The sequence below is a fragment of the Diabrotica virgifera genome, chromosome 9 (assembly GCF_917563875.1).
Source record: "Diabrotica virgifera virgifera chromosome 9, PGI_DIABVI_V3a".
Taxonomy (NCBI): domain Eukaryota; kingdom Metazoa; phylum Arthropoda; class Insecta; order Coleoptera; family Chrysomelidae; genus Diabrotica; species Diabrotica virgifera.
The window spans coordinates 58,041,746-58,069,014 of NC_065451.1; the positions used below are offsets into that span (position 1 = coordinate 58,041,746).

Here is a 27,269-nt window from a genome sequence, read left to right on the forward strand (position 1 = left end):
TGCAGATGTGCCTCATATTTTCCGTGTCGAGTTTTTAATCTGACGATAGTAGAAATATTTTGCTTTGGCAGGTTATACTTAAATATGTATTCAGGTGGCGGAGGAAGTTCTTGATGTAAAGAAAAATATAAATTTTTTGATATGCTTGAAATATTTTTCCATTGTTTTTTCCATATTTTATTTATTCTATCTTTGACGTCATTTATTGCATCTGTCAAATTACATAAGCAAATTCATATTTTTTAACATACCTCGTACACTATTAATACAATTTTATATCTGATGATTGCATTTTAGGTTTCAGACTAGGCAGATTATTTTATAAAGAATAACTTTTTTTCATAAAATTAATGCTAAAAAGTTTTCCATATATGGTTCCAACTATTGCATGTGTATATGTCACATTTTAAAAAAGAATATCTTGTTTAAAAATAGTCCTAGAATTTTTTACAGTACACCATTTTAAAGTAAAGAAAATGAGCTTTCCTTTTTATTACAAAATGTATATACCCAAATATACAATAAAAAAACTTATAATGAGAAATTTAAAAATAATCGTAAAATATATCAAAAATCATTAAAAGTATAAAATTTTGAAAAACCATATCTTGCTTAAATATAGCCATACTGCCTTCTATGATAGAACATTTTAAAGACAATTGACTTTTCGTTCTACTAAATGTACCATTGTGTATACCTAGAAATGCGTAGAAAAAAGCTACAGGACATTGTTTGCGAAGTAACAAGGAAAATATCCCAAAATCGCTATGAGTGGCGAAATTTGAAAAATTATATTTTGGAAATTGTAAATCATAGGGACTGCTACCAAACGCCATTTTAAAGAGGAAGGATGGTAGTTTTTTTGTAAAGCAATGCCTATACCTATATTGCCGTGGAAAAAAAATATGATCCAAAAAACAAAATTGCTATCGTTCATGTTTTTTTCTTGCTTTTCTTTTGGATATATTTTTGTAAAAAAACATGTTTTGACTTTAAAATTTGATATTTTGATAGTAATTTTAACCTGGAACAATTTTTCTATAGACGTGTTTGCACTAAATGTGCATAAAACTCACCCTAATTCGCACTGTGCCTAGGGACTAATTCACCCCTTTCTCAAAAACGCTCACATTTAAATGGTAGCACTTCGCGGTTTTTTCAAATATAGAGGTACATTGACCATATGAAACAATAAAATCCTGTTAACGTTGTAGTTCCTTTCTAAAATACATAATCAATAGCCTATATACTCAGAATGAAATATTACATCATTACCGAGGATAGCAAGTTCCCTAGAATAAACAAAAAGTTTTTTTTGAATGAGATATTTGAAATTAAAAATCCCACCCAATTTTCTCTTCTCTTTCACCCCTGTAACTTTTTAAAATAAACATTATAAAAGTTTTCAGGGACTTTCTACCGTCGATAATATTATATAATCTTTCATTTTGTGTGTAAATTTTTAAAAAATACGTAGTAGTTTTCTCAGGATTCGAATAAAATAAATGCATTTAAAAAGCTTTGGAACGAAATTTTGCGCCTACGCTCTTAAAGAACACTATACAGTGATGATCGTGCTAATAACCGGTAAAATAACGCAAAACGTGAAGAAAACATAATACATTGCTAAACAAAAAGAGATGAAACTAGTGAAGGTGGAAATTATCGTTGAAACGTATAAATAAAAATTACATTATATAGTTTCCCATCTTTAGACGTATCAGAGGAGTATGACAGCTGTCACTGTGACAGTAGAATTTTATAAAATACTCCTGTCACAGACGTCTAAAAGTGGGAAACTATGTAATGTAATGTTAATTATTTATACGTTTATAACGATAATTGCCAACTCCACTAGTTTCATCTCTTTTTGTTTCGCAATTTAGTATGTTTTCCATCTTTTGAGCTGTTTTGCTGGTTATTAGCGCACTCATCACTGTATCAAAAAGGATATGAAGAAATTTGTTTCCGATAGTCCAGTCGTCAAAAATTTGATCTCTAACAATGAGATGAACAAGCTGAATTTTGCTAAAACTATCAATTTTGAGATCCAAATGTTACATTTAGGGTTGCATTTCTTAGAGGAGTCAATTTTATTTTTTTAATGTGTAGGGAGGTTCAGTAGAAGCTTAAGTTCGAGTTTTTAAGGTCGCAGCCTTTGTCCCCCGGCCGCCATCTTGGAAAAAGTGGTGCAAAGAGCTTTCGCGCTGTATCTCCTAAACTAGCAACCATGCAGAAATTTTAGGTACCCATAAAATGTAGGAAATTAAATTTTATACAATTTTATATGTAATGCTTTTTATCGTCAAGTGACCAACAAAAAAGTTATAAACAAAAATAACAAAAAATTTTGTAAGAAGTTTCCTTTTGGAGGTTATAAGTTTATATCCATTTGACTTGCAAATTGTAGAAGTCTTGGAGGTGTCACCAGGAGAGTGTACCAATAAGTTTTTAATTTAAAAATCTTTTAGTAATATTTTTAATATTTTTCAATATTATTAATTTATTATTAGGATTGAAAACTACTTCGTCTTTCAATGCCAGATGGCGCTAGCCACCTACTATCATCACTTCGGTTGCAATGGATGGGAAAAGCTCTCGATACGAATCAGTTAAAATATGGAGAACAGTGCCTACGTGCTTTCCGATGAGGCTCCAATAAGAGCCGAAAATCGCGATTCAAGGGACTGGACTGCACTCCGTATTCTAATTGAAAAGTAAGATTGTTTTGCCTTCGCATTGCAACTGAATAATAATGGTATACATTTTTATTTTATAGTCGTATTACTCCGTAGAGTAACTAGGTGCATTTTTCCGTTGGAACTTTACCAGCTGCAGACGGGGGATGTGAATTGCGTAGTGTAGAATTCCTTCCCTCTCGTCTTCACTGCAGCATCCATTTGACTTGCAAATTGTAGAAGTTTTGGAGGTGTCACCAGGAAAGTGTACCAATAAGTTTTTAATTTAAAAATCTTTTAGTAATGTTTTTAATATTTTTCAATATTATTAATTTACTATTAGGATTGAAAACTACTTCGTCTTTCAATGCCAGATGGCGCTAGCCACCTACTATCATCACTTCAGTTGCAATGGGTGGGAAAAGCTCTCGATAGGAATCAGTTAAAATATGGAGAACAGTGCATACGTTCTTTCCAATGAGGCTCCAATAAGAGCCGAAAATCGCGATTCAAGGGACTGGACTGCACTCCGTATTCTAATTGAAAAGTAAGATTGTTTTGCCTTCGCATTGCAACTGGTGCATTTTTCCGTTGGAACTTTACCAGCTGCAGACGGGGGATGTGAATTGCATAGTGTAGAATTCCTTCCCTCTCGTCTTCACTGCAGCATCCATTTGACTTGCAAATTGTAGAAGTCTTGGAGGTGTCACCAGGAAAGTGTACCAATAAGTTTTCAATTTAAAAATCTTTTAGTAATGTTTTTAATATTTTTCAATATTAATAATTTACTATTCGGATTGAAAACTACTTCGTCTTGTTTAATTTTATTTATTCGTCTAGGTTTTACAGCGCTCCAAACTTGACCATATTCTCGAATTCTCATAGGAATACAATAAAAAACAAAACCTTGGGCTTACTTTTCTATCTATATATTTATTTATTATGGTTTTAAAAATCCTATGCTATTATTAAGCTATTTTTGACCCTTTTCCCGGCCACCTATGAGAGAGTCTGGAGGCGTTTTTTGTGTGGTATCCCCAAGAGGCCTAATCCACGGACAATTTCTAACCAAAATAATAGTATTTATTATTATGTTGTTTATACGACGATGTTTATACAAAAGGTATGATCTATGACAACAGAAAGCAGGTTCTGGCCTTTGCGGACGATGTAGTGCTAATGGCAAAAACGGAAAGGGAACTGCTGATGATTTTCAAACTCTTTGAAGTAAAGGCCAAGTGGTATGGACTGAGAAATAATGAGCAAAAAATAAAGTATATGGAAATAGGACAGACCTCAGATGAAGATACACAACTGAAAACAACTAAAACAACGAGAGTATTGCTTCAAAAAGGTGACGGAGTTCGAGTATCTAGGAGTAACGCTAACAAATAAAGGGGAAAAAAGTCAAGAAATTGAAAAACGAATTTCGAGAGGAAGGAAGACAGTCAGAGCCCTACACAAACTACTAAGAGCCAAAAACATCTCCAGAGAGGCAAAATTAAGACTCTACGGAACGGTGATCCAGCCCACAGTTCTTTACGGGAGCGAAGCATGGGTCATGAACAAAAATCAAGAAAATATGCTGAACATCTGGGAGCGAAGTGTCCTAAGGAAGATATTCGGGAGAGCAAATAACGATGAAGACGTTTGGAGGAGACGAACAAATGCAGAGATCAGAGAGCTGTACCGGAAACCAGTAATAAGCCAGATGGTCAGAGCAAAGAGAATAAGTTTGTTAGGTCATACCAAGAAAAAGTGGCTAGAAGCATGTAAGGAAGACCTGGAAACAATCGGGATATCAAATTGGAGAATTGCGGCCATGTACAGGAGAAAATGGAGGAAAACCGTTGAGAAATTCCAAGCCATGGGCCTTTAAGGCCTGTTGAGCTATATTATATATATTATATGTTAAAAAAGATCTATCATAGTTATTACTTTTTCATTTTTTTTTCGATGTTCCAGGCTGCGAGTCAAGATCTGAATCAGTATCCGAGGTGAATTTTTGTGGTATTGGGACCGTGCAAGTTCAGCAAAGCGACCTCTATTTCTACGCTCTGTACTTTTATTCGCACTTTTAATTATATTGGCCAATTATATTGGTACTGGTTGCTGGATAATTGTCAAGGCCATAGTCCAAAAAAATAATAAGAAGAAAAAATAAGATGCAGGTTATGTTATGCAAACGTAAACAATTGTATGTAGTAAATAAAATTAGTTATTAAAATGCAGTACTGCAAGCAAAATACAATTAATTAAATTTACCTTTATATAATAATTGCATATCATATCAATATTGTGGAGCAATATATAATTTTTCTGCTTCAATGACAGAAGGTATGAAATATACGTCAATTTGACAATTTCAATTGACAATATGAATTATTTAAGATAGTTGCAATATTTCTACGCGACTCGCGCACGGTCGTTTCTCGTTTCCCTTCCAAGTACTTGCACACCGCGAATAATGAGAGTTACAGTTGGCGTCATTGTCGCTAATTCATCTACCAATTCATTTTCTTCAATAATAATTAATGTTGATATGTCCACGATCTTGCTGCAACACTGCTGAAGATTTGAGGTCTGCTTTTCTGCAACCAGATGCACTTCTAGTTTCTATTGCATCTGCTCAAGATGAATTTCATAAGCTCGGAAATACTGGAGGCTTGAAAGTTTGAATTGGTATCCAAAATTTTCCATGCTTTTTCCAGCCCCAATTTTCTGAATCACGATGTTTACCGAGACATGACTGAATCTGGTGATACATTCGGAGTCTGTAAAAATGGGCTGCATCTTGTGTTGAAGGAAGTGAGAAGAGATTAAAATGCATTTTTTGTTACTAGCGAATCGTTTGTATCTCAGGGTTTCCAGAGACTCGTCTTTATTTCCGCCATATAAAGAGACGAAAAACGTTCGCCGACAACAATGAGTAAAGATGAGTCAACTTTTCCACTGACAAATAATTTTCCCTAGAGGTTTCTTGGTTCTAGGTCAATTGCTCGAATGCAATTGCTTGAAATTAATTCCTCGAAATCAATTGCTCGAAAATCAATTGCTCGACATGAAAATTGCTCGAAATACAAATTGCTCGAATAAAAAAGAGAATTATATATCTAAAATATTTATTCACAATAATGCAAAATAATAATAATACATACCCAATAAAGAAACATTGGTAATGGGCAAGCATTTTAATGGGTATTTATTGATTTTAATCTTTCCCTAATACCTGGAAATTATTATAATCCCTAATTATCATATTGAGAGAAAATCAAAACCGTTATTTTTCTTATTATTTTAAAAGTTTAAAGATATTTTAGATTTGTAATAAATACTTTTCAGCATAAATTAATATACGATTATATACGTGAAATATCACATAATTTGTCCAATTTCAAGAACCTTTCTGATGTCTATATTTTGTATTTTTGTGAATAAATATTTTAGATATATAATTTTCTCTTTTAATAGCCACCACTCTTAATGCGCTCTTACAAAAAACACAAAATGCTTATCTAATCACAAAAATATAAATTTTACCCACAAGACTCTCAATAGTATTATCTATAAAACTCAAAATGTTTTCACAATTTTTAATACGACTGCACGTGGCCAAATAGGTAGCACAACTGTAAGAATAAGTTAAGTAGAGGGGGACCGACTGCTGTGACACCTAGGATAAATTATAATAATAAAAGTAATTGCAGGCAGATATTCAGTACGGAAGAAAAATGACGTAACTGCAAATTTTGTCAATTCCTGTTTATTGCGCAATTAACTTCTAAAATACTATGTAAAGATGATACAAAAAGACCGAACTGTAAAAATATGCCACTATAGGGTAATTGCATCGTTAGTGAAATACGAGCAATGTTAGACCTTGTTTCAGATGCATAATAAGGCAACTGTAGATAGGGTAGAAAATGGGGCGATTAAATTAAGATAATGAAATTCGAACCAGTATCGATGAAAATAAACGAGGGCATTTAGCACAAAATAAATAAATTTTTAAATACAGCACCTAGAGACTCACAGTTTTTTGCATTATGTTTAGGATGACGTCAGGAAAAAAGTCTACTATTCAAAAATGGGTGGAAATGCATAATTGCACTCTAAAGTGCATAAAATGCATAAATATAAAAATAAAGTCAAAATCAGTATACTAAGGAAGAAAATTTATTATGGGGGGGGGGGGTTTTTGTGGTCACTGAATACGATTACGCAATCAGAACTGACTCCCGGATCACCTGGTGCCCAAGGTCAGTGCAAGAAACGTCATCTTCTGGAGTTTCGATAGTTTTCGGCGTTAAATCGATGCAAACGGATTACTCACGTGTTTTAGGGGTCACTAAGTACTAATATGCCATCAGAATTGACCTCCGGAGTACCTGGTGCCCAGGGTAGCTACTAAGGCACATTATCTTCTGGAGTTTCGAGGGATTTCGGCACTAAATTGATGCAACTGGACTATTCCGGGGGTTTTTGAGGTGGTTAAACACGAATATGCCATCAGAAGAGACCTCTGGATCACCTGGTGCCCAAGGTCACTGCAAGGGACGTCATCTTCTGGACTTTCGAGGGCTTTCAGTATTAAATTGGTGCAAACGGGTTACTCGGGGGTTTTTGAGGTCGCCAAACACGAATTGAATTCATTCGGAGTACCTGGTGCCCAGGATCGCTACTAAGGCACGTAATCTTTTGGAGTTTCGAGTGTTTTCAGCATTAAATTGATGTAAACGGATTACTCACGGGTTTTTTGGTGTCGGTAAACACGAATATGCCATCAGAATTAACCTCCGGAGTACCTGGTGCCCAGGGTCGCTACTAAGGCGGGTCATCTTCTGGGGTTTCGAGGGATTTCGGCATTTAATTGATGCAAATAGATTACTGGAAGGTTTTTGAGGTCGCTAAACACGAATATGCCATCAGAACCGACCCACTGTGCACCTGGAGTCCAAGGTCACTGCAATGGACATCATCTTCTGGAGTTTTTGGGGATTTTGTCATTAAATTGATAAAAATGGGTTACTCGGGGGTTTTTGAGCTGTTAGACACGAATCAGCTATCAAAACAGACCACCGGATCCCCTGGTGCCCAAGGTCACAGCAAGGGACGTCATCTTCTGAAGTTTCGAGGGATTTTGGTATTAAATTGATGCAAACGGATCACTTATGGGTTTTTGCGGTCGCTAAACATGAATATGCCATCATAATTGAACTTCGGAATACCTGGTGCACAGGGTCGCTACTAGGACACATGATCTTCTGGGGTTTCGAGGACTTTCGGCATTTAATTGATGCAACTGGATTACTGGAGGGTTTTTGAGGACGCTAAACACGAATATGCTATCACAACCGGTCCCCTGTGCACCTGGTGCCCAAGGTCACTACAAGGGACGTCATTATCTGAAGTTTTAAGGAATTTCGGCATTAAATTGATGAAAATAAATTACTCGGGATTTTTTGAGGTCGATAAACACTAACAACATGTGGTCGACTACCGACCACAGATCACCGACTAGTGATCTTTAAAATCTTGAGACAACCACTTAATGTCCACTACTTTTTAATATAGAATGTAACAATAATATAATTTAGAGGTTTTTACACCTATTGAAGTGGCTAGTTACAATTACTTGTACACTGGACATAAGTAACTACATTTTCCAATTTTTTTCAGCTGTCAAAATTTAACCCTTTTGCTTTTTAATCTTAGTGGTACACTTATTTGCAGGTTTACACCGATGATGGTCAGTTTAACCGAAAACGTTTTGTACTTCCACTCCCTTGTGGATAAATTTTAAGAATTTTAATAAATTCATATGCCTACATACAACAGAAGTGGCTACTTCGTTGCACGTTGTCAAAAGGTAATCCATTTTTCATCAATTTAGTACCGAGAACACTCGAAAATCTAGAAGATGGCCTGCCTTAAACATCAGATGCTGCGTGGGTTGGATCTGATGGCATATTTATGTTCAGCAACCCCACAAACTCAAGAGTAATCGGTTACACTAATCTAGTATCGAAAATTATCGAAACTACAGAAGATAACCTGCCTTAGGCACCAAGTGCTCCGGTGTATGTTCTGATGGAGTATTTATGTTCAGAAATCGCAAAAACCCATGAATAATCAATTTGTATCAATTAAGTACCGAAAACCCTCGAAACTCCAGAAGATGACGTGCCCTAGGTACCAGGTGCTCTGGTGTCTGTTCTGATGACGCAATCGTGTTCAAAAACTCCAAAATCCGACTAGTAAGTAATCCGTTTGCAGCAATTGCATGCCAAAAACGATCGAAACTTCAGAAGATGACCTACCTTAGGCACTAGGTGCTCCCAGGATGAGATCTGATGGCGAATTCGCGTTCAGCCACCCCAAAAATCTATGAGTAATCCGTTTGCATCAATTTAGTACCAAAGACTCTGGAAGCTCCAGAATATGACGCCCCTAGCAATAACCTTGGGCACCAGGTCTCCGGGATTCGGTTCTGATGGAATATTCGTATTTAGTGACCTCAAGAACCCCTCAGTAATCCATTTGCATCAATTTAATGACGAAATTTCTCGAAACTCCAGAAGATGACGTCCCTTACAGTGGCCTTGGGTACCAGGTGATCCTAAGGTCTATCCTGATGGCACCTTCGTGTTTAACTACCTCAAAAACCCATTAGTAGTCCAGTTACATCAAGTTAGTGCCGAAATCCGTCGAAACTCCAGAAGATGACGTGCCTTAGTAGTGAACCTGGGCACCAGGTACTCCGGAAGTCAATTGTGATATCATATTCGTATTTAGCGACCCTTAAAAGCCGTGAGTAATCCGTTTGCATCGATTTAATGCCGAAAACCATCGAAACCCCAGAAGATGACTTCTCTTGTCGTGACCTTGGGCACCAGGTGATCCGGGGATTAGTTCTGATGGCGTAATCGTATTCAGTGATCCCAAAAACCGCCCAAATAATAAATTTTGTTTCTTAATATACTGATTTTGACTTTATTTTTATATTTACGCAATTTTGAATGCATTTTATGCACTTTACAGTGCAATTATGCATTTCCACCCATTTTTGAATAGTAGACTTTTTCCTGACGTCATCCTGAACATAATGCAAAAAACTGCAAGTCTCTAGTAGTCCAGAAAGCCACTGCGCATCCGCTAGGAAAAATATTCTAATTCGGATTCTTTGCACAATCTTACTCAAAAAGGACTCCTTTTAACAAATTTGCATGTTGCCAGGAACAAAAAGTGGTCAAAAATTTTTTAAACGTTTTTTTTTTTGTTTTTTTCCTAAAATTATTTTTTTTGCACGGAAAACAGTTTTTTTAGGTTTTTTGGATCATTCCAAAGAGAAAAGGTCTTTAGTGACTTTTCTCTAAAAATGGTAGTTTTTGACATATAAGCGATTAAAAATTGAAAAATTGCGAAATCGGCCATTTTTAACCTCAAAAACTATGTGAAAAGCTGAAAATTTGAATGTTGCCAAGGTAGATAGATATTCTTTAAACATCGATTGATGAAATTCCGAAGAGTTTTTTGCAAGACAATATTTAAAACTCATTTGTTTTTTAATTGCTAATCAAGCGTGCACGACACTATTTTCCACCGACAGTATGGTGCAAATGAAAGGAATAAATTCGTTATTTCGTAAACCGGCGACTTTAAGACAAAAACCCGAAACAGGTCGATTTTTAATTTTAAAATATGATATTGTGGCATATATGGTATACTAGTGTCGTCATCCATCTGGACGTGATGACGTAATCGATGATTTTTTTAAATGAGAATAGGGGTCGTGTGCTAGCTCATTTGAAAGGTTCTTCAATTCTCTATTCAGTAATATAAACATTTACATAATTATTTATACAGGGTGTCCAAAAAATTTTTATTAACTTTAATTATTTGACAAAAAAGAAGTAGAAGGACACCCTGTATAAAAAATTATGTAAATGTTTACATTACTTGATGGAGAATTGAAGAACCTTTCAAACGAGCTACCACACGACCCCTATTCTCATTTAAAAAAATCATCGATTACGTCATCACGCCCAGACGGATGACGTCACTAGTATACCATATATGCCACGATATCATAACTTAAAAATAAAAATCGACCTGTTTCGGGATTTTTCTTTAAAGTCGCCGATTTTAGAAATAACGATTTTATTCCTTTCATTTGCACCATACTGTCGGTGTAAAATAGTGTCGCGCACGCTTGATTCGCAATTAAAAAACAAAGGAGTTTTGAATATTGTATTGCAAAAAACTCTTCGGGATTTCATCAATCGATGTTTAAAGAATATCTACCTACCTTGGCAACATTCAAATTTTCAGTTTTCCACATAGTCTTTGAGGGTTAAAAATGGCCGATTTCGCAATTTTTCAATTTTTAATCGCTTATATGTCAAAAACTATCATTTTTAGAAAAAAGTCACTAAAGACCTTTTCTGTTTGGAATGATCCAAAAAACCTAAAAAAACTTTTTTCCATGCAATAAAACTAATTTTAGGAAAAAAACAAAAAAAAATCGTTTAAAAAATTTTTGACCACCTTTGGTCCTGGTAGTCCAGAAAGCCACTGCGCATCCGCTAGGAAAAATATTCTAATTCGGATTTTTTGCACAATCTTACTCAAAAAGGACTCCTTTTAACAAATTTGCATGTTGCCAGGACCAAAAGGTGGTCAAAAAATTTTTAAACGTTTTTTTTTTTTTGTTTTTTTTGTTTTTTTCCTAAAATTATTATTTTTGCATGGAAAAAAGTTTTTTTAGGTTTTTTGGATCATTCCAAACAGAAAAGGTCTTTAGTGACTTTTCTCTTAAAATGATAGTTTTTGACATATAAGCGATTAAAAATTGAAAAATTGCGAAATCGGCCATTTTTAACCCTCCAAAAATTATATGAAAAACTGAAAATTTGAATGTTGCCAAGGTAGGCAGATATCCTTTAAACATCGATTGATGAAATCCCGAAGAGTTTTTTGCAATACAATATTCAAACCTCCTTTGTTTTTTAATTGCGAATCAAGCGTGCGCGACACTATTTTCCACCGACAGTATGGTGCAAATGAAAGGAATAAATTCGTTACTTCGTAAACTGGCGACTTTAAGGAAAAATCCCGAAACAGGTAGATTGTTATTTTTAAGTTATGATATTGTGGCATATATGGTATACTAGTGACGTCATCCGTCTGGGCGTGATGACGTAATCGATTATTTTTTTAAATGAGAATAGGGGTCGTGTGGTAGCTCATTTGAAAGGTTCTTCCATTCTCTATTCAGTAATGTAAACATTTACATAATTATTTATACAGGGTGTCATTCTACTTCTTTTTTTGTCAAATAATTTAATTTAATAAAAATTTTTTGGACACCCTGTATAAATAATTATGTAAATGTTTATATTACTGAATAGAGAATTGAAGAACCTTTCAAATGAACTAGCACATGATCCCTATTCTCATTTAAAAAAATCATCGATTACGTCATCACGTCCAGATGGATGACGTCACTAGTATACCATATACGCCACAATATCATAACTTAAAAATAAAAATCGACCTGTTTCGGGATTTTTTCTTAAAGTCGCCGGTTTACGAAATAACGAATTTATTCCTTTCATTTGCACCATACTGTCGGTGGAAAATAGTGTCGCGCACACTTGATTAGCAATTAAAAAACAAAGGAGTTTTGAATATTATATTGCAAAAAACTCTTCGGGATTTCATCAATCGATGTTTAAAGAATATCTACCTACCTTGGCAACATTAAAATTTTAAGTTTTTCACATAGTTTTTGAGGGTTAAAAATGGCCGATTTCGCAATTTTTCAATTTTTAATCGCTTATATGTCAAAAACTATCATTTCTAGAGAAAAGTCACTAAAGACCTTTTCTGTTTGGAATGATCCAAAAAACCTAAAAAAAACTATTTTTCATGTAAAAAAAAATAATTTTACGATAAAAACAAAAAAAAAACGTTTAAAAAATTGTTGACCACCTTTTGGCCCTGGCAACATGCAAATTTGTTAAAAGGAGTCCTTTTTGAGTAAGATTGTGCAAAAAATCCGAATTAGAATATTTTTCCTAGCGGATGCGCAGTGGCTTTCTGGACTATGGCAACATGGAAATTTGTTAAAAGGAGTCCTTTTTGAGTAAGATTGTGAAAAGAATCCGAATTAGAATATTTTTCCTAGCGGATGCGCAGTGGCTTTCTGGACTATAGGTGCTGTATTTAAAAATTTATTTATTCGGGTGTTTTTAGTACTAAATGCCCTGGTCTAAAATAAAAGCAATCGTTGTCAAAAAACAAACGCCATACCGATGTTACTGCTCGTTTTTTTGCTCTTTGCAAACTGCTCAAATTTGGAGCGCTGTAAAACTCAGATAAATAAATAGAATTAAACACCTTTATAGTGGAAATTGTTCGCTGAAAAACTCTCTAGAAAATTGCTATAATATTATTTTATTTTAAAATGAACTGAAAAAAAGTTATAACCTCCAAAAAAGAAACTTTAAAAAAAATTTTGCCGCTTTTTGTTTTATATCTTTTTTGTTGGTCACTTGACGATAAAAAGTAATACAAACAAAATTGTAGAAAATTTAATTTGCTACATTTTATAGTTTATTAAATTTTCCGTAGGGTTGATAGTTTACGAGATATAGAGCGAAACCCCTTTGCACCACTTTTCCAAGATGGCGGCCGGGGGACAAGGGTGGCTACCCCGAAAACTTGAACTTAAGCTTCTACTAATTCTCTCTACACATTAAAAAAATAAAATTGGCTCCTCTAGCAAATGCAAGGTATGTCCTAAAAAATGTAACATTTCAATGGACCAAAAAGGGATTTTGCAAAAAGTTTGCCAGTTTAAAAAATGTCTTCACCCTAAAACACGACTTCTACGGAGGAAAACTGAAAACATCGATTTACCAAAAATGTGTACTTACGCCTTTAGAGAAAAATATAGCTGAGGTAATTTTGAACGAAAATGTCAGTAAGGCACGCGAGACCAATTTTTAAATAAAATGTGTTTCCACTCGACGGTGAAAAGTCGATATATTCTTGATCAGAATGTCCTAATGCCAAAATCAAAATTCGTTTTAAAGTTGAAAAGTGTAGCCTTTCGGATGCAAATTTCTGTATTTTGCTGCAAATGAAAGAGTTTCTATAAATCTCATAAATAAAGTAACGTTACGCAGTTTTTCCATTCTTATGATTCTCACTGACTGGATTTTTGATTTTTATGCTTTTATCAAAATCATACCGCTCATATCAAAAGATATATAGCTATTTGTATAACAAGGGAGGAAAGTGCTACTTTTCCTCCCGAGAATAAAGTTTACTGCCCGATGCGTAGCGGAGGGCATTAACCATTCAAGGAAGGAAAAGGCACTTTACTCCCATGTTATAAATATGATTTTTCCACCTTTCTCAAATAACAAGTAATTTTTTCATTTTTAAATAATTTATTTATGTAACTAAATGACAAAATTTATTAGAGAATTAAAACTAATAAGTAGGTACATTATAACTGTCAAATGTCAAGTATAAGTCAATTTATTAATGTAATTTTAGTCATACTGTATGTTTTTGGTGGTGCTGAAAACGAAAATGAGGTTTATTTTTAATTTCATGAGGGGAAACATTGTCAAAATCGCAATTTTACCCCAAAAATAAAAAAAAAATCACGTTTTTTGCGTTTACCTCGCTACAACTCTGTTCCATTTTAATTTTTTTTTCTGAAATTTTACAGTATATAGCTCTAACATTTCTAAAGACAACGGTACCTGTTTCAAGCTTAAATTCTCATTCTGATAAAGGTTATCTATGAATTTTTTTAAAGAAAAAGGTGCGGATTTGTGCATTGCAAAGTTTAATCGCAAAAGTTGTGTGATGAATTTTAAAATTTAGCTTCTTAATTACCTTTTTATGTTAAAATATAGACTACAAAGAAGTTTTCTGGTAACATTTAGATCAAAATGTTTTATAAAAAAAATAGTGCCATTTTAATGTCGAAATTACAAATCCCCAACATAACGCTTATTTTTCGAGATGCTGACCATGGGTGGCGAATGGCTAATTTTGGTCTTATATTATGTTTTTGACCGTGATGAAAACGAAAATGAAATTTATTTTAAATTTTATATGGGGGAATATTATCAAAATTGCAATTGTACCCTAAAAATAAAAAAAATTAAATCACGTTTTTTTTTTTCGTTTAGCTCACTACAACTCTGGTCCACCCCCTCTGTGGCTCAGTGGTAAGAGCGTCTACCTTTGGATAGAAAGGTCTGAATGATCGTGAGTTCAAATCTCACCAGGGTCAGGAATTTTTCGTTTATTATAAATTAATAAATGAAAACAGTTTCTGTCCTTGTGGGATCGGTACTCACCGGAGGGACCGCAGACGTTCGGATACAATAATTAGCGCCTCTTTGCAAAGACAATGACGTCGACTTTGCAAAGTAACAAGACACTTACTCAACACACACACTACATATGGCACTAGGTACCTAACTGCAAAAATTTACCGTACCTACCATGCCAATGGCCATTAGTTGTCGAGGCATTACCTAAATAAAAAAAAACTCTGGTCCGTTTTACTATTTTTTTTTTTCTAAAGTTTGTACACTATATATCGCTCATTTTTTGAAGACAATGGTTTGTGCTTTAAGTTTTAGTCTTATTCCAGTAAAAGTTATGAATCTTTAAGGTGCAGATTCGTAAATTGCAAAGTTTAATCGCAAAAGTTAAGTGACGAAATTTGAAATTTATTTTATTAATCACGTTTATGTTGAAACAAAATTTTAAATTGAATTCTTTTTAAAACATGAGTACAAACAAGTTTTCTGGAAAGCTTTTGATCAAAATGTTTTATAGAAAACAAATCGACGTTAGAAATCCCCAAAATAGTTTTTCGAGATACTGATCATTGGTGGTGAATGGCTAATTTTGGTCTTGCTTTATGTTTTTGATGGTGCTGAAAATGAAAATCAAGTTTATTTTGAATTTTAGGTGGGAGAACATTGTCAAAATCGCAATTTTGACTAAAAAATAAAAAAAATAAACCACACGTTTTTCCAAAAATTACAAGTTGCACCATACTTTTTCTATAACAAATCTAGATCTAAAACTTCTTTGAACTCTATGGTTTAACATAAATGTAATAAAATAAATAAATTTTAAATTTTGTCACTTAATTTTTGCGATTTGACTTTGCAATTCACGAATCTGCACCTTTGATTTTTAAAAATTGATAACTTTAATGAAGAAAAGACTGGAAGACTACAGTTGTTGCTCTCATAGTCTTTACAAATGTGAGAAATAAGCTGTAATAATTTCAGCAAAGAATATTAAAATGGAACAGAGTTGTAGTGAGTTAAACGTAAAAATTCGTGACTTCATTTTTTTTTATTTTTAGGTTAAAATTGCGATTTTGACAATGTTCTTTCACATAAAATTAAAAATAAACCTCTCTTTCATTGTCAGCACCATCAAAAACATTAAGTACGACTAAAATTAGCCACTCACCGCCCATGGACAGTATCTCGAAAAATAAGCGTTATTTTGGGGATGTATAACGTCTATATTAAAAGTTGCGCTATTTTGTTTCTATAAAACGTTTGTAACTAAAACTGTCCAGAAAACTTTCTTGTACTCTATTTTTTAACATAAGCGTGATTAATAAGATATATTTCAAATTTTTCCACTCAACTTTTGCGATTAAACTTTGCAATTCCCAAATCTGCACCTTGTACTTTAAAAAATTCGTAACTTTGACTAAAATAAGACTATAAGCTTAAAACAGATATCAAAAAAGTTAGCAACATATATAGTTAGCCAATCATGTTCTTAAGCCATCTTATATGCATAGAATCGGCTTGTCAGATACTCCCAATTGTACTTGTGGCAAAATCGGAGATCTAACACATGTCATATTAGAGTGTCATTTACACATAAATAACATAAACGACCTTTATAAGGAATTAAAAGATTTAAAATATTTTTCCCAATAAACCTTAATACTTTAATATTTACAAATGATATGGAAATTCTTTATCTCATTTATAAACAGGTTAAATTATGTAAATACAAGTTGTAAACGTAATATGTACTAAATAGGCATAATTTTTTAATGTGGTTTAAAAAAATTAAAAGAAAAAAATAATATATAAAAAAACAAAAAATAAAAACAAAAAAAAAATAATAAATAAAAAAAATAGAAAAAATAATAAAAAAAAACAACGCAATGTACCATGAATCTATAAAAATAATATTGTAGTATGTACTTATGTTATGAAATAAGAAATTTTTGACTATGAATCTGCAATCAATCACAAACAAGTCTGGCTAATTGGCTCTGCCAAAGCCATTAAAAAAAACAAACCTATACAGTGTACAAACCTTAGGAAAAAATATTAAAATGGAACAGAGTTGAACTGAGTTAAACGCAAAAAACGTGATTTAACTTTTTTTTATTTTTATGGTCAAATTGTGATTTTGAAAATATTCCTCCACCTAAAAGTTAAAATAAATTTCATTTTCGTTTTCAGCACCGTCAAAATCATAATCTAAGACCAAAATTAGCCATTCAGTACCCATGGTCAGTATCTCGAAAAATAACCGTTATGATTTCTAATGTCGATAATGAAAGTTGTACAATTTTTTTTTATAAAACATTTTGATCTAAAATTTGCCAGAAAACTTCTTTGTACTCTCTATTTTAACATAAACGTAATTAAAAGGCTAAATTTTAAATTTCGTCACTCAACTTTTGCGATTAAACTTAGCAATGAACAAATCCGCACCTTTTCCTTTGAAAATTTCATAACCTTTACCAGAATAAGAATTAAAGCTTGAAACAGGTACCGTTTTCTTCAGAAACGTTAGAATGTTAGAGCTATATAGTTTAAAAATAAAAAAAAAATATTAAAACGGAACAGAGTTGTAGCGAGCTAAACGCAAAAAATGTGATTTTTTTATTTTTAGGGTAAAATTGCGATTTTGACAATGTTCCCCCACATGAAAGTCAAAATAAATCTCATTTTCGTTTTTAGCACTGTCAAAAATATACAGTATGTCTAAAATTGGCCATTCACCTCTCCGCGGTCAGTACCTGGTCATTTTGGGGATGCCTGCCGCTAGCCTATAAAGTGTCTAGATACTTACGTAATAGATAATAGAATATTGTACAGGGCGTCAATAAGTTATTTCATCAATGACATTACATGATGTAACTTTTACTTTTCCTCCCTAGGGAGGAAAAGCACGACTTTGCTCCCTACAATCAGGTCAGGAAAAGTATACTTTCGCTAAAAGTAGGTAGAAAAGGAATTTTGAGTTGAATTGATACAAATGTTATTTTAAAAATTTTCCATTTTTATTGAAAAGTGACACCTTTGCGGACGGTTTTTTGCGAATACCCTAAAAATTATGCATCTAACGAAAAAATTATATAACAGCTATTTGTATAACAAGGGAGGAAAGTGTAACTTTTCCTCCCGAGAATGAAGTTTACTGCCCGACGCGTAGCGGAGGGCAGTAATCATTCAAGGGAGGAAAAGGCACTTTACTCCCATGTTATACATATGGGTTTTCCACCTTCCTCAAATAACAAGTAATTTTTTCATTTTTACTTAATTTATTTATGTAACTAACCAACAAAATTTATTAAAACTAAAACAACAAGTAGGTACAATATAACTGTCAACTGTCAAATATAAGTCAAATTATTAATGTAAACATTGTTAAATCAAAATAACAATTTACTGTTTTTTACCATTCTGCAAAATACAGGATGTTTTATAAATAAACGTTAAAATGTATAGATACTTCGTAATAGAAAATAGATATTATACAGGGCGTCAATAAGTTATATTTCATGAATGAAATACCATGACGTCATTTTTACTTTTCCTCCCTAGGGAGGAAAAATATTTTCCTCCCTAGGGAGGAAAAGTACAACTTTGCTCCCTACAATCAGGTCCGGAAAAGTATACTTTCGGTAGAGGTAGGTGGAAAAATATATTTCTTTCTTGCATAAGTCTTCTAGTTATAATACAAAAATAGATATGGATGGTGAGAAGAGTTTGTTTTTTTTGGTGCATGCTCAATTTGGTGTATTTAACCTACTTAATGGATTTTACGGGTATAATGGTACTAATACCTTTTGTAGTGATTAAAAACACCTTTAAAATGAGTGTCCAATATCAAACATTCATTATTCATATTCGATATTGAACAGTATATATTTATCACCCCGTATATGACATAAACCAATTTGTTATTATATAATTACATGTACGGGTCTCTAATTTAGTTCACGAATTGTAAACTGTAAACAATAATTCGGGCAATTGCATTATTTAATTTGATGATCAAATATATTTATTTGTTCTCAATATTTGTAAATATACTCAGCGCGTGGCTTGACACCAATACTAAGTGCCACCGCTGAGAAAGAATACACATTTAGAATCATTCTCAAGAATCAACTCAAGCTGTCAAGATGTAAATTCAAATAGGGTCTTCATCAGTCTTCAACTAAACGCGTACCAGTAACCAGTCAGTGTTCAACAGTTCTCCCGGGGTAAAAATACCCTAGTGTCGGTTCTATAAATAAATTCCTTTATCGCTATTGGTGTTTCCATCTGAACAACGTTTTCCACTGAGCCCCAGAGGGATTATACATTATACATGATCCTTATCGAGAAAAAATGAGATATCGAGGTAGAAACGAGACTCGACAAACTTACAACTACAGTCCACACTAAACGAACCCAGTAGCAGGTAGACGACGCTAGGCCCGGGAGAACAGAAGCAGGAGAGCAGGACAGCTTCCAGATCAGAAACCAGAAGCAGGAGAGCCGGACAGCTTCCAGATCAGAAACCAAAAGCAGGAGAGCCGGACAGCTTCCAGATCAGAAACCAGAATCGGGAGAGCCGGACAGCTTCCAGATCAGAGACCAAAATCAGGAGAGCCAGAGAGCATCCAGAGCAGAATCTACAACCAGAAGAGCGACTCAACGTTCAAAGAAAAAAAAAATAAAAAATCGTAAGTTTTTGAATGAGTTAATATTTTTCCAACTTTTACGTATCGTATACCGAAATACTTTTCATTTAAACCCAAACTATTTAACTTATACATAGATATATATTTTTTGCCTATATAATAATAATAAACGGTATTTATCCCTAAAAATATTTACTACATATTTATTTTATTTAAAAATTTGATAAAGAAAAAACGTATACTTGAATAGGTACATATTGCTTTTGTAGTTCATTTATATTGCATATTTTAATTAACCTTTAACTACACGCGCTGGCGTATTTTGTACGCCAGATATAAGAATTCAACTGCAAATATATTTAAAAATTTAATTTTTGACCTTGTTTATCTCTCTAACCTATCACTGGAATGTGCTTTACAATTTGGTTTTTGTTTCGTTATAATCGGCGTTCTGGGAAGATCGTAATTTACAGTTTATTATTTGTTGTTTCCGGTGGTGGACAATATACGCCACGATTATATTAATATAAGTAGTAATATAAATATATATTTCAATTGTTTTTTAGTCATTATGGCACAAAATATATTTTTCATTATAAACAATATTTTTCTCCTGTAAAAAATCACATTAAAAAAATTTTATTAGTAATTTTATTCATCATGGAATCCAGTTATTCCATGATTCCAGTTATAAATCCCAATTGGCTTACTGAGAAGGAACTCCAAGTATTCACTAATGCCGAATAAGGTTTATACAAACAACTAAGTGTATTTTTTCAAAAAAAATTAAACAAATCCGCTGTTTTTAGGTGTATTTTCTTGTGGCGTACAAAGTACGCCACGCGTGTAGTTATGTTATAACTTGATGCGCGGGTAGTTAAAGGTTAAACATGGTAGCCAAGAGGTTTCAATTATATTTGTGTAACATATTATTATATAACATTCACCTACATTTATAACTGACCTACAGAAAAACTGAGTGTCAGCAAGGTCAAACAGAATAACATTCCCTCATCATTTAAACGCGAATCATAGTAATTAAAAATATAAACAACATTTTAAAAATACAATAAAAACACTTACTACTGGATAAAAGTAGGTGAATTTTAACATGGAAGCTGTACACAGCAAGCAGGCGGAGATCGGATCAGAGATTTGTAAACAAGTATCGTCTCTTAAGAGGAACCCTGGATCTCGCAAGAATCAACAATATATTAAAGAGCGTCAGGATAGGTTGGAGGATTATTGGACAAGATTTGTGCATAACCACGAGAAATTACTAGAGAGTGGCGTAACGAAAGACAAATACTTCGAAACAAAATACTACGATCAGGTCTTTAAGACATATATTGAGGGAAAAGCCCTATTGGAAGAATATGGAAGAAACTTGAAAAGAGGAAAGACAACAAAAGTAAAGGAGATACAGATAAGAAAACAAAAAATCGAGGAATCGAGAAACAGCTAGACGTTTTAGACAGTGAAGAAGTAGAGAGAATAAATCAGCTAAGGAGGAAGGTCAGGGAAACTGTAAAGAAAATACGGCCTGGGATGCAACGGCCAGACAGCACACAGAGAAGAGATGGTTTGACATTACCGCAGGTAAAAATTCCTGTGTATGAAGGAAGATATGAAACGTGGAGAACTTTCCACGATCTGTTTACTAAAGTAATACATGAAAACGACCAATTGTCGAACGCAGAAAAAATGCAGTACCTAAAAACTCAAGTAAGAGGGGAAGCCAACAGAATGATACAACACTTACACATATCCGAGGCCAACTACGAAGTGGCATGGAACATGTTAAAGGAAAGATATGAAAACCCGAGGATGATATTGTTTAAACTAATAGACAGGATGCTACTAGCGCAGGAAGTAAATGAATCTTCTACTAGAGCACTGAAATCACTACATGACACCTTCCATGAGTGTCTGGAAGCCATAGGAGGATTAGGAACAGACACGGAAGCGTGGAGCCCATTGATAGCGCGAATTAGCATAACAAAATGGGACAATGAGACAAGGAGGCTATACGAAAACCACATCGGAGACAGTAGAGAGATACCGACGTACAAATCAAAACAAACATTTTTACAACGACGATTCCAAACACTGGAACTGCTGGAGTCAGAAAATAGACAAGAGAAGCAAGGAGGATCGGGTAAGAAAACAAGAATGAGTTGCGTGATATACAACGGAGATCACGGAGTACCATACTGCAGAGAATTTCAGGAACTCAATGTAAGAGACCGGAACAGGATAATACGAGAAAAAGAATGGTGAATTGCCTAGCACATAAGAAGGAGAAACAATGTTTTTCACAGATGAGGTGCAGACAATGTGGCAGAGACCACCACAAAATGTTGCATTATGAAAAATGAAACACAGGCAACAGAAGAACCACAAATGAAACAAAAGAAGAACAAACACAAGAAAGAAATGGAAGAGAATCGAACAGTAGAAGAAACGGGTACCAATCGGACAGGTACAGAGGAGAAAATAATTATTTCAACAACGCCAGAGAACAAAATAACGGAAGACGAGAAAACATGCAAGAGAACAATGGGCAAAGAAACAACAACACACAACAAAGAGGACAGAACTCAGTTAACTGTGCAAGCCATAAGGAAGGTGAAGCATTACTAGCCACAGCAGTGGTACGCATAAGGGATGCGAAAGGAAAGTTTCACATAATGAGAGCATTGATCCACCAAGGGTCACAATGTGCATTTATAACAGAACAAGCGGCGACGGCGCTAGAAACAAAAAGGCAGCCAATACAGGCGACCTTATCCGAAATTGGGACCGTGCAAGTTCAGCGAAGCGACCTCTATTTCTACGCTCTGTACTTTTATTCGCACTTTTAATTATATTGGCCAATTATATTAGTCCTGGTTGCTGGATAATTGTCAAGGCCATAGTCCAAAAAAATAATAAGAAGAAAAAATAAGATGCAGGTTATGTTATGCAAACATAAACAATTGTATGTAGTAAATAAAATTAGTTATTAAAATGCAGTACTGCAAGCAAAATACAATTAATTAAATTTACCTTTATATAATAATTGCATATCATATCAATATTGTGGAGCAATATATAATTTTTCTGCTTCAATGACAGAAGGTATGAAATATACGTCAATTTGACAATTTCAATTGACAATATGAATTACTTAAGATAGTTGCAATATTTCTCCGCGACTCGCGCATGGTCGTTTCTCGTTTCCCTTCCAAGTACTTGCACACCGCGGATAGGCTCGTCAGGGGAAAAGACAGCCAACTGGAGTATGAAACTTTTGATCGGAACTTTTGATCACTTTTACCAAAGTGACTTCGAGATCGAAATAGAGGCACTGGTATTACCGAAAATAACAGGGGATTTACCGGAACAGGACATAATCCTACAGGACTATAACGAGAAAAATGCACTACTGGCAGACCCAAGATACTACAAGGTAGGGAAGATAGACTTACTTTTAGGGGTCAAAGAATATAGCCACATATTGATGGAGGGTGTAGACCGAATAAGTAACGGCCTACGTAGCCAAAACACGAGACTGGGATGGATAGTGTCAGGAACGACACAACGAAAAGAATCCAGTACTCAGGAAACAAGTCATAACACTATGACAATTGTAAAGGCAGGAAATTTCAGCTCCTTATCGGGGGCAAATATATACGTTAAGGATCAAGAAACACTTGTCCGAACAAAAAACGTAGAAAACTCCAAAAACCGAAGAAACGGTAGGTATAGAGGGAGAAGAAAAAGTGTACCAAACGGACACAACTACCTAAATACACATACAAAACAATACGAGTCACAGGAGCCGCAGATGTACCGTGACAAAACGTACAGAAATTCAAAACAAAACGAACCACACGGGTCGAAGATGTATCGTGATAAACATTACAGAAAACAAAAGAAGAAAGACGTCGTGATACAAGGACGTACCTAGATCAAACTTATAGGAAAACAAGCGAAAACAAGGAGAAAAATTACAAGAATACAAATAAATACGAAAGAGAAAATTATACTAGGAGGTATCAATATAGAAGCTATACAAATACGAAAAAACATGAAACATATGAAAGAGGGACTTATCATAAAAATAGAAAAGAGAGAAACAGAGGAGCACAGCCAGCTCAGCAAGGAAGAAGAAATAAACAATGGACTCAGGTGATTTACAACCACCGTGAACAAAGCAGAAGAAAGGAACAATGGACTCAGGTGATTTACAACCACCGTGAGCGACAAAATAACTCGGTGCCTGATGCAAAATTTTCAGAAATGTATGCAAACTAGATAGGGATTGACTTAAAGGGTTGAAAACTAAGTCGTGTCGGATGATGCTAAGAGGTAGGCTTAGGGTGGTAGTACGGATCCCACTCGGTTGAGACCTGCATATTTAACACGAAAATAGATTGTTTACATGATGGAAATAAGCAAACGGAACTTGGAATTATGGAATTAGGATAATTTTTTTTTACTCGAAATGTAACTCGAAAATGATAAGAGATACGAAAAAAAGATACTTCACAAAATGTAGGGTCTTTTAGAAAAAAAAATTGTTTTTATTTTTCATTACTCTATCTCTTATCATTTTCAAGTTACACGGAGAAAAAGAAGGATTTTTAAAAAAATTAAAAATGCGCTCTATAATTTGATCCAGATTTTTCAAAAACCATTTATTTTAAACCCGTCCAACTTTTTAAACATAAAAACAACACTATAATAAAAAGCATTGTAGAATAAAAACGATGCATTTAAATTCTGATGGATGAGGGGTTAGATATATGTACTTATCATTTTTTCTTAAAATACATTTGCCATCAACTTTTTTGCAGCATATCTCGTTTAGTTTGAATGTCACCGACATTTAATATTGCTCGTTTTAAAGGTATTTTAAAGCACTACAAAAGATATTGGTATCATTATATAAATAAAATCGACCATTTCTCTGTAACTTCAAGTTATCTTTTTTTAAATACACCGATTTGAGCATGCACCAAAAAACAAACTCTTCTCACCTACCATGTCTCATTTTGTATTATAAGTAGAAGATTTGTGAAGAAACGAATCTCTTTGCTTTTTTATAAGCTACAAAAATAGTTTATATAGTTTTTTCGTTAGATGCATATTTTTTGGGGTATTCGCAAAAAACCGTCAGCAAAGGTGTCATTTTTCAATGAAAATGGCCAATTTCAACTGCGAATAACTCAAAAAGTTTCGAGTTTAAAAAAAAATATTATAGAACAGTTTTTGCTTAGAATTAGGTCCTCTAGCGACTTCCGTGGTTATTTTAACCAAAAACTTTTCCACCCCCGAGAAGGGGTGGGAACCACCCCCAAGATAAAAGCACACATAGGCATAGGGTAGATTTTGAACAAAGAGATAAGTAGAGTCTATTCCCAAAATTTGATTAAAATCCATGCAGTAGGATAGAATTCGGAGGTAATATCGTATTCTTGATCCCATTGACTGGCGTATAAGCACTACAATAGGTGGTAAAACGAGAAAGTGAAGGTCTAGTACCAGATGCAGTCATGAAGTTGATGACGACCTAGGAGTGTAATCAATTAGAAAAAGAAGCGAAGAACAAACAGAAATATTTTTATTCATTTAATCCTTAAATAATCACATACTAAATAAGAAATACTATACAATTTTTTTGTTGTTTTAGCTTAAAATATTCGGCACGATATTGGACTTTTGGCTACACCGAGCTCCAGAAGGATTTGAAAAATATTTCAATCAAATGCTTACATCCACGCTTACAGTTTATACAACTATCTTACACGAACTTTTACCCACCCCAGCGAAAACACATTATACATTTAACTTGAGAGATCTGAGTAAAGTTTTCCAAGGAATTTTAATGTTCGATGCTGAAAATCTTCAGGTGAGATTATTTTAATGCTTTTTGCTTAATTTTAATTCTAATGAAAATGCAAGACTAATGACTATGAAAATGGAGTAACTCGAAAATCCATTTACCTCTATTAAAACTTTCTACTTAGGCGCACATCGCTATAACGAAGCGTATTTTATTTGCTTTTTGTTGTTACAAAATTCTATAAATAAAACTAATTACACAAATTTGATTCTGGATATAATTATTTATACACATCATTTCAAAAGTTATGCATCACCCAAAATTTTCGAAATTATTATCTAACTATTCTTAGAAAATACGAAAATACGTTATAGATCATTTATAAAAAAAAAATATAAAGCTGACAAATGTTTTGTTTTATAAGAGTCATTTGTCTTTTTGTCATTTTTAATAAAAACGCAAAATAAATGTTATTCTAAAGCTATTTCCTTGTGGAATTTTATGATTAACTATTTAGATGGGAAATATTCATCATAAATATTGGCGATATCATTTTAAAGTCTTCTACTTTAAAATGTATAATATACGTCTGAATTGCCAATATAAATGTGTCAGATTAAATCAATTTTGTTTATTTTAGTAGTATTTTGTATTTTGACAACGACACCCGATTTGGGCGTCGAAACGTTAATAAAATTATTTGTCCAAGACAGCAGATTCCTCAGGTAATTTTAAGACAATTTAACCTAATCCACTTAGTCCGAAAATGCTTCCTAAGGGAGCTAGAGCTCTTTGAAAATGGCGTCTTGTAATTAGTTTTTCTTAAATACCTCCAGAACGCTTCTAGTTAGAAAAACAAAAATTGGTACTCATATTTATCTTCCAGAGATAAATCGATTTCATACATTGTGAATTTATAGTACCGGTCATAGGCGTCCGTTTTGGGTAGGGTAACGGTTATTTTATCGCATAACTTTTTTATCTTTAAATCTTAAGCATTTTTCACGTTGGATTATTAAATTGTGGGATATGCTAGTATTAAATAGTACTTTTGATTAAGTCGGTAGGACACACCGTTTTCTAGAAAAGTCGATTTGAAAATTTTCTCTTCTCTTGAATATAAAAAAAAATTTAAAAAATTTTTCAATAAAAACGGTGTATTTTACCAACTTAAGGCAAGAGTAATTTTTACTGCTAGAATACCTCCTAATTTAATAATCTAGTGTCAAAAATGCTTAAAAATTAAAGACAAAGAAGTTATGCGATCAAATAACCGTTGATCTACCCAAAACCGACGCATATCACCGATACTAAAAATTCGCAACTAATGCAATCGATTCATCTCCGAATCAAATACACTCTAAATTGGAGCTGGATATTAGTGACACCCAATATCGGTTCCGCAATGGTATGGGTACCAGAGAAGCATTATTCTCCTTCAACGTGCTTACACAGAGATGTTTGGATGTTAACGGTCCCCTTTACTCTGTTTTATAGACTACAATAAAGCGTTTGATAAAGTAAAACATGATCGACTCATGGAAATTCTGAAAACTAAAAACCTAGATGAAAGTGAGTTAAGACTTATAACACACCTCTATTACAATCAGCGAGCAATATTAAGAATTGAAAAAGAAACATCTGAAGAAATGGAAATAAACAGAGGAGTCCGGCAAGGCTGCATACTATCACCTCTATTATTTATCGATTATTCTGAAGAGGTAATGCGAGAAACTCTGGAAGATGAAAGAGTCGG

The 27,269-nt window shown here is 33.7% G+C and overlaps 1 protein-coding gene across 1 annotated transcript in view; it reads left to right on the plus strand.

Annotated features, from left to right (window-relative positions):
* Nucleotides 1-25,594, plus strand: part of LOC126890959 (dynein axonemal heavy chain 1-like) — an 87,756-nt gene extending 62,162 nt beyond the window's left edge. The window contains exon 4 of the mRNA XM_050660137.1: nt 25,361-25,594. Within this exon, the coding sequence (XP_050516094.1) occupies nt 25,361-25,594 (234 nt within the window). The remainder of the gene's footprint in view (nt 1-25,360) is intronic.
* The last annotated feature ends 1,675 nt before the right edge of the window (nt 25,595-27,269 follow it).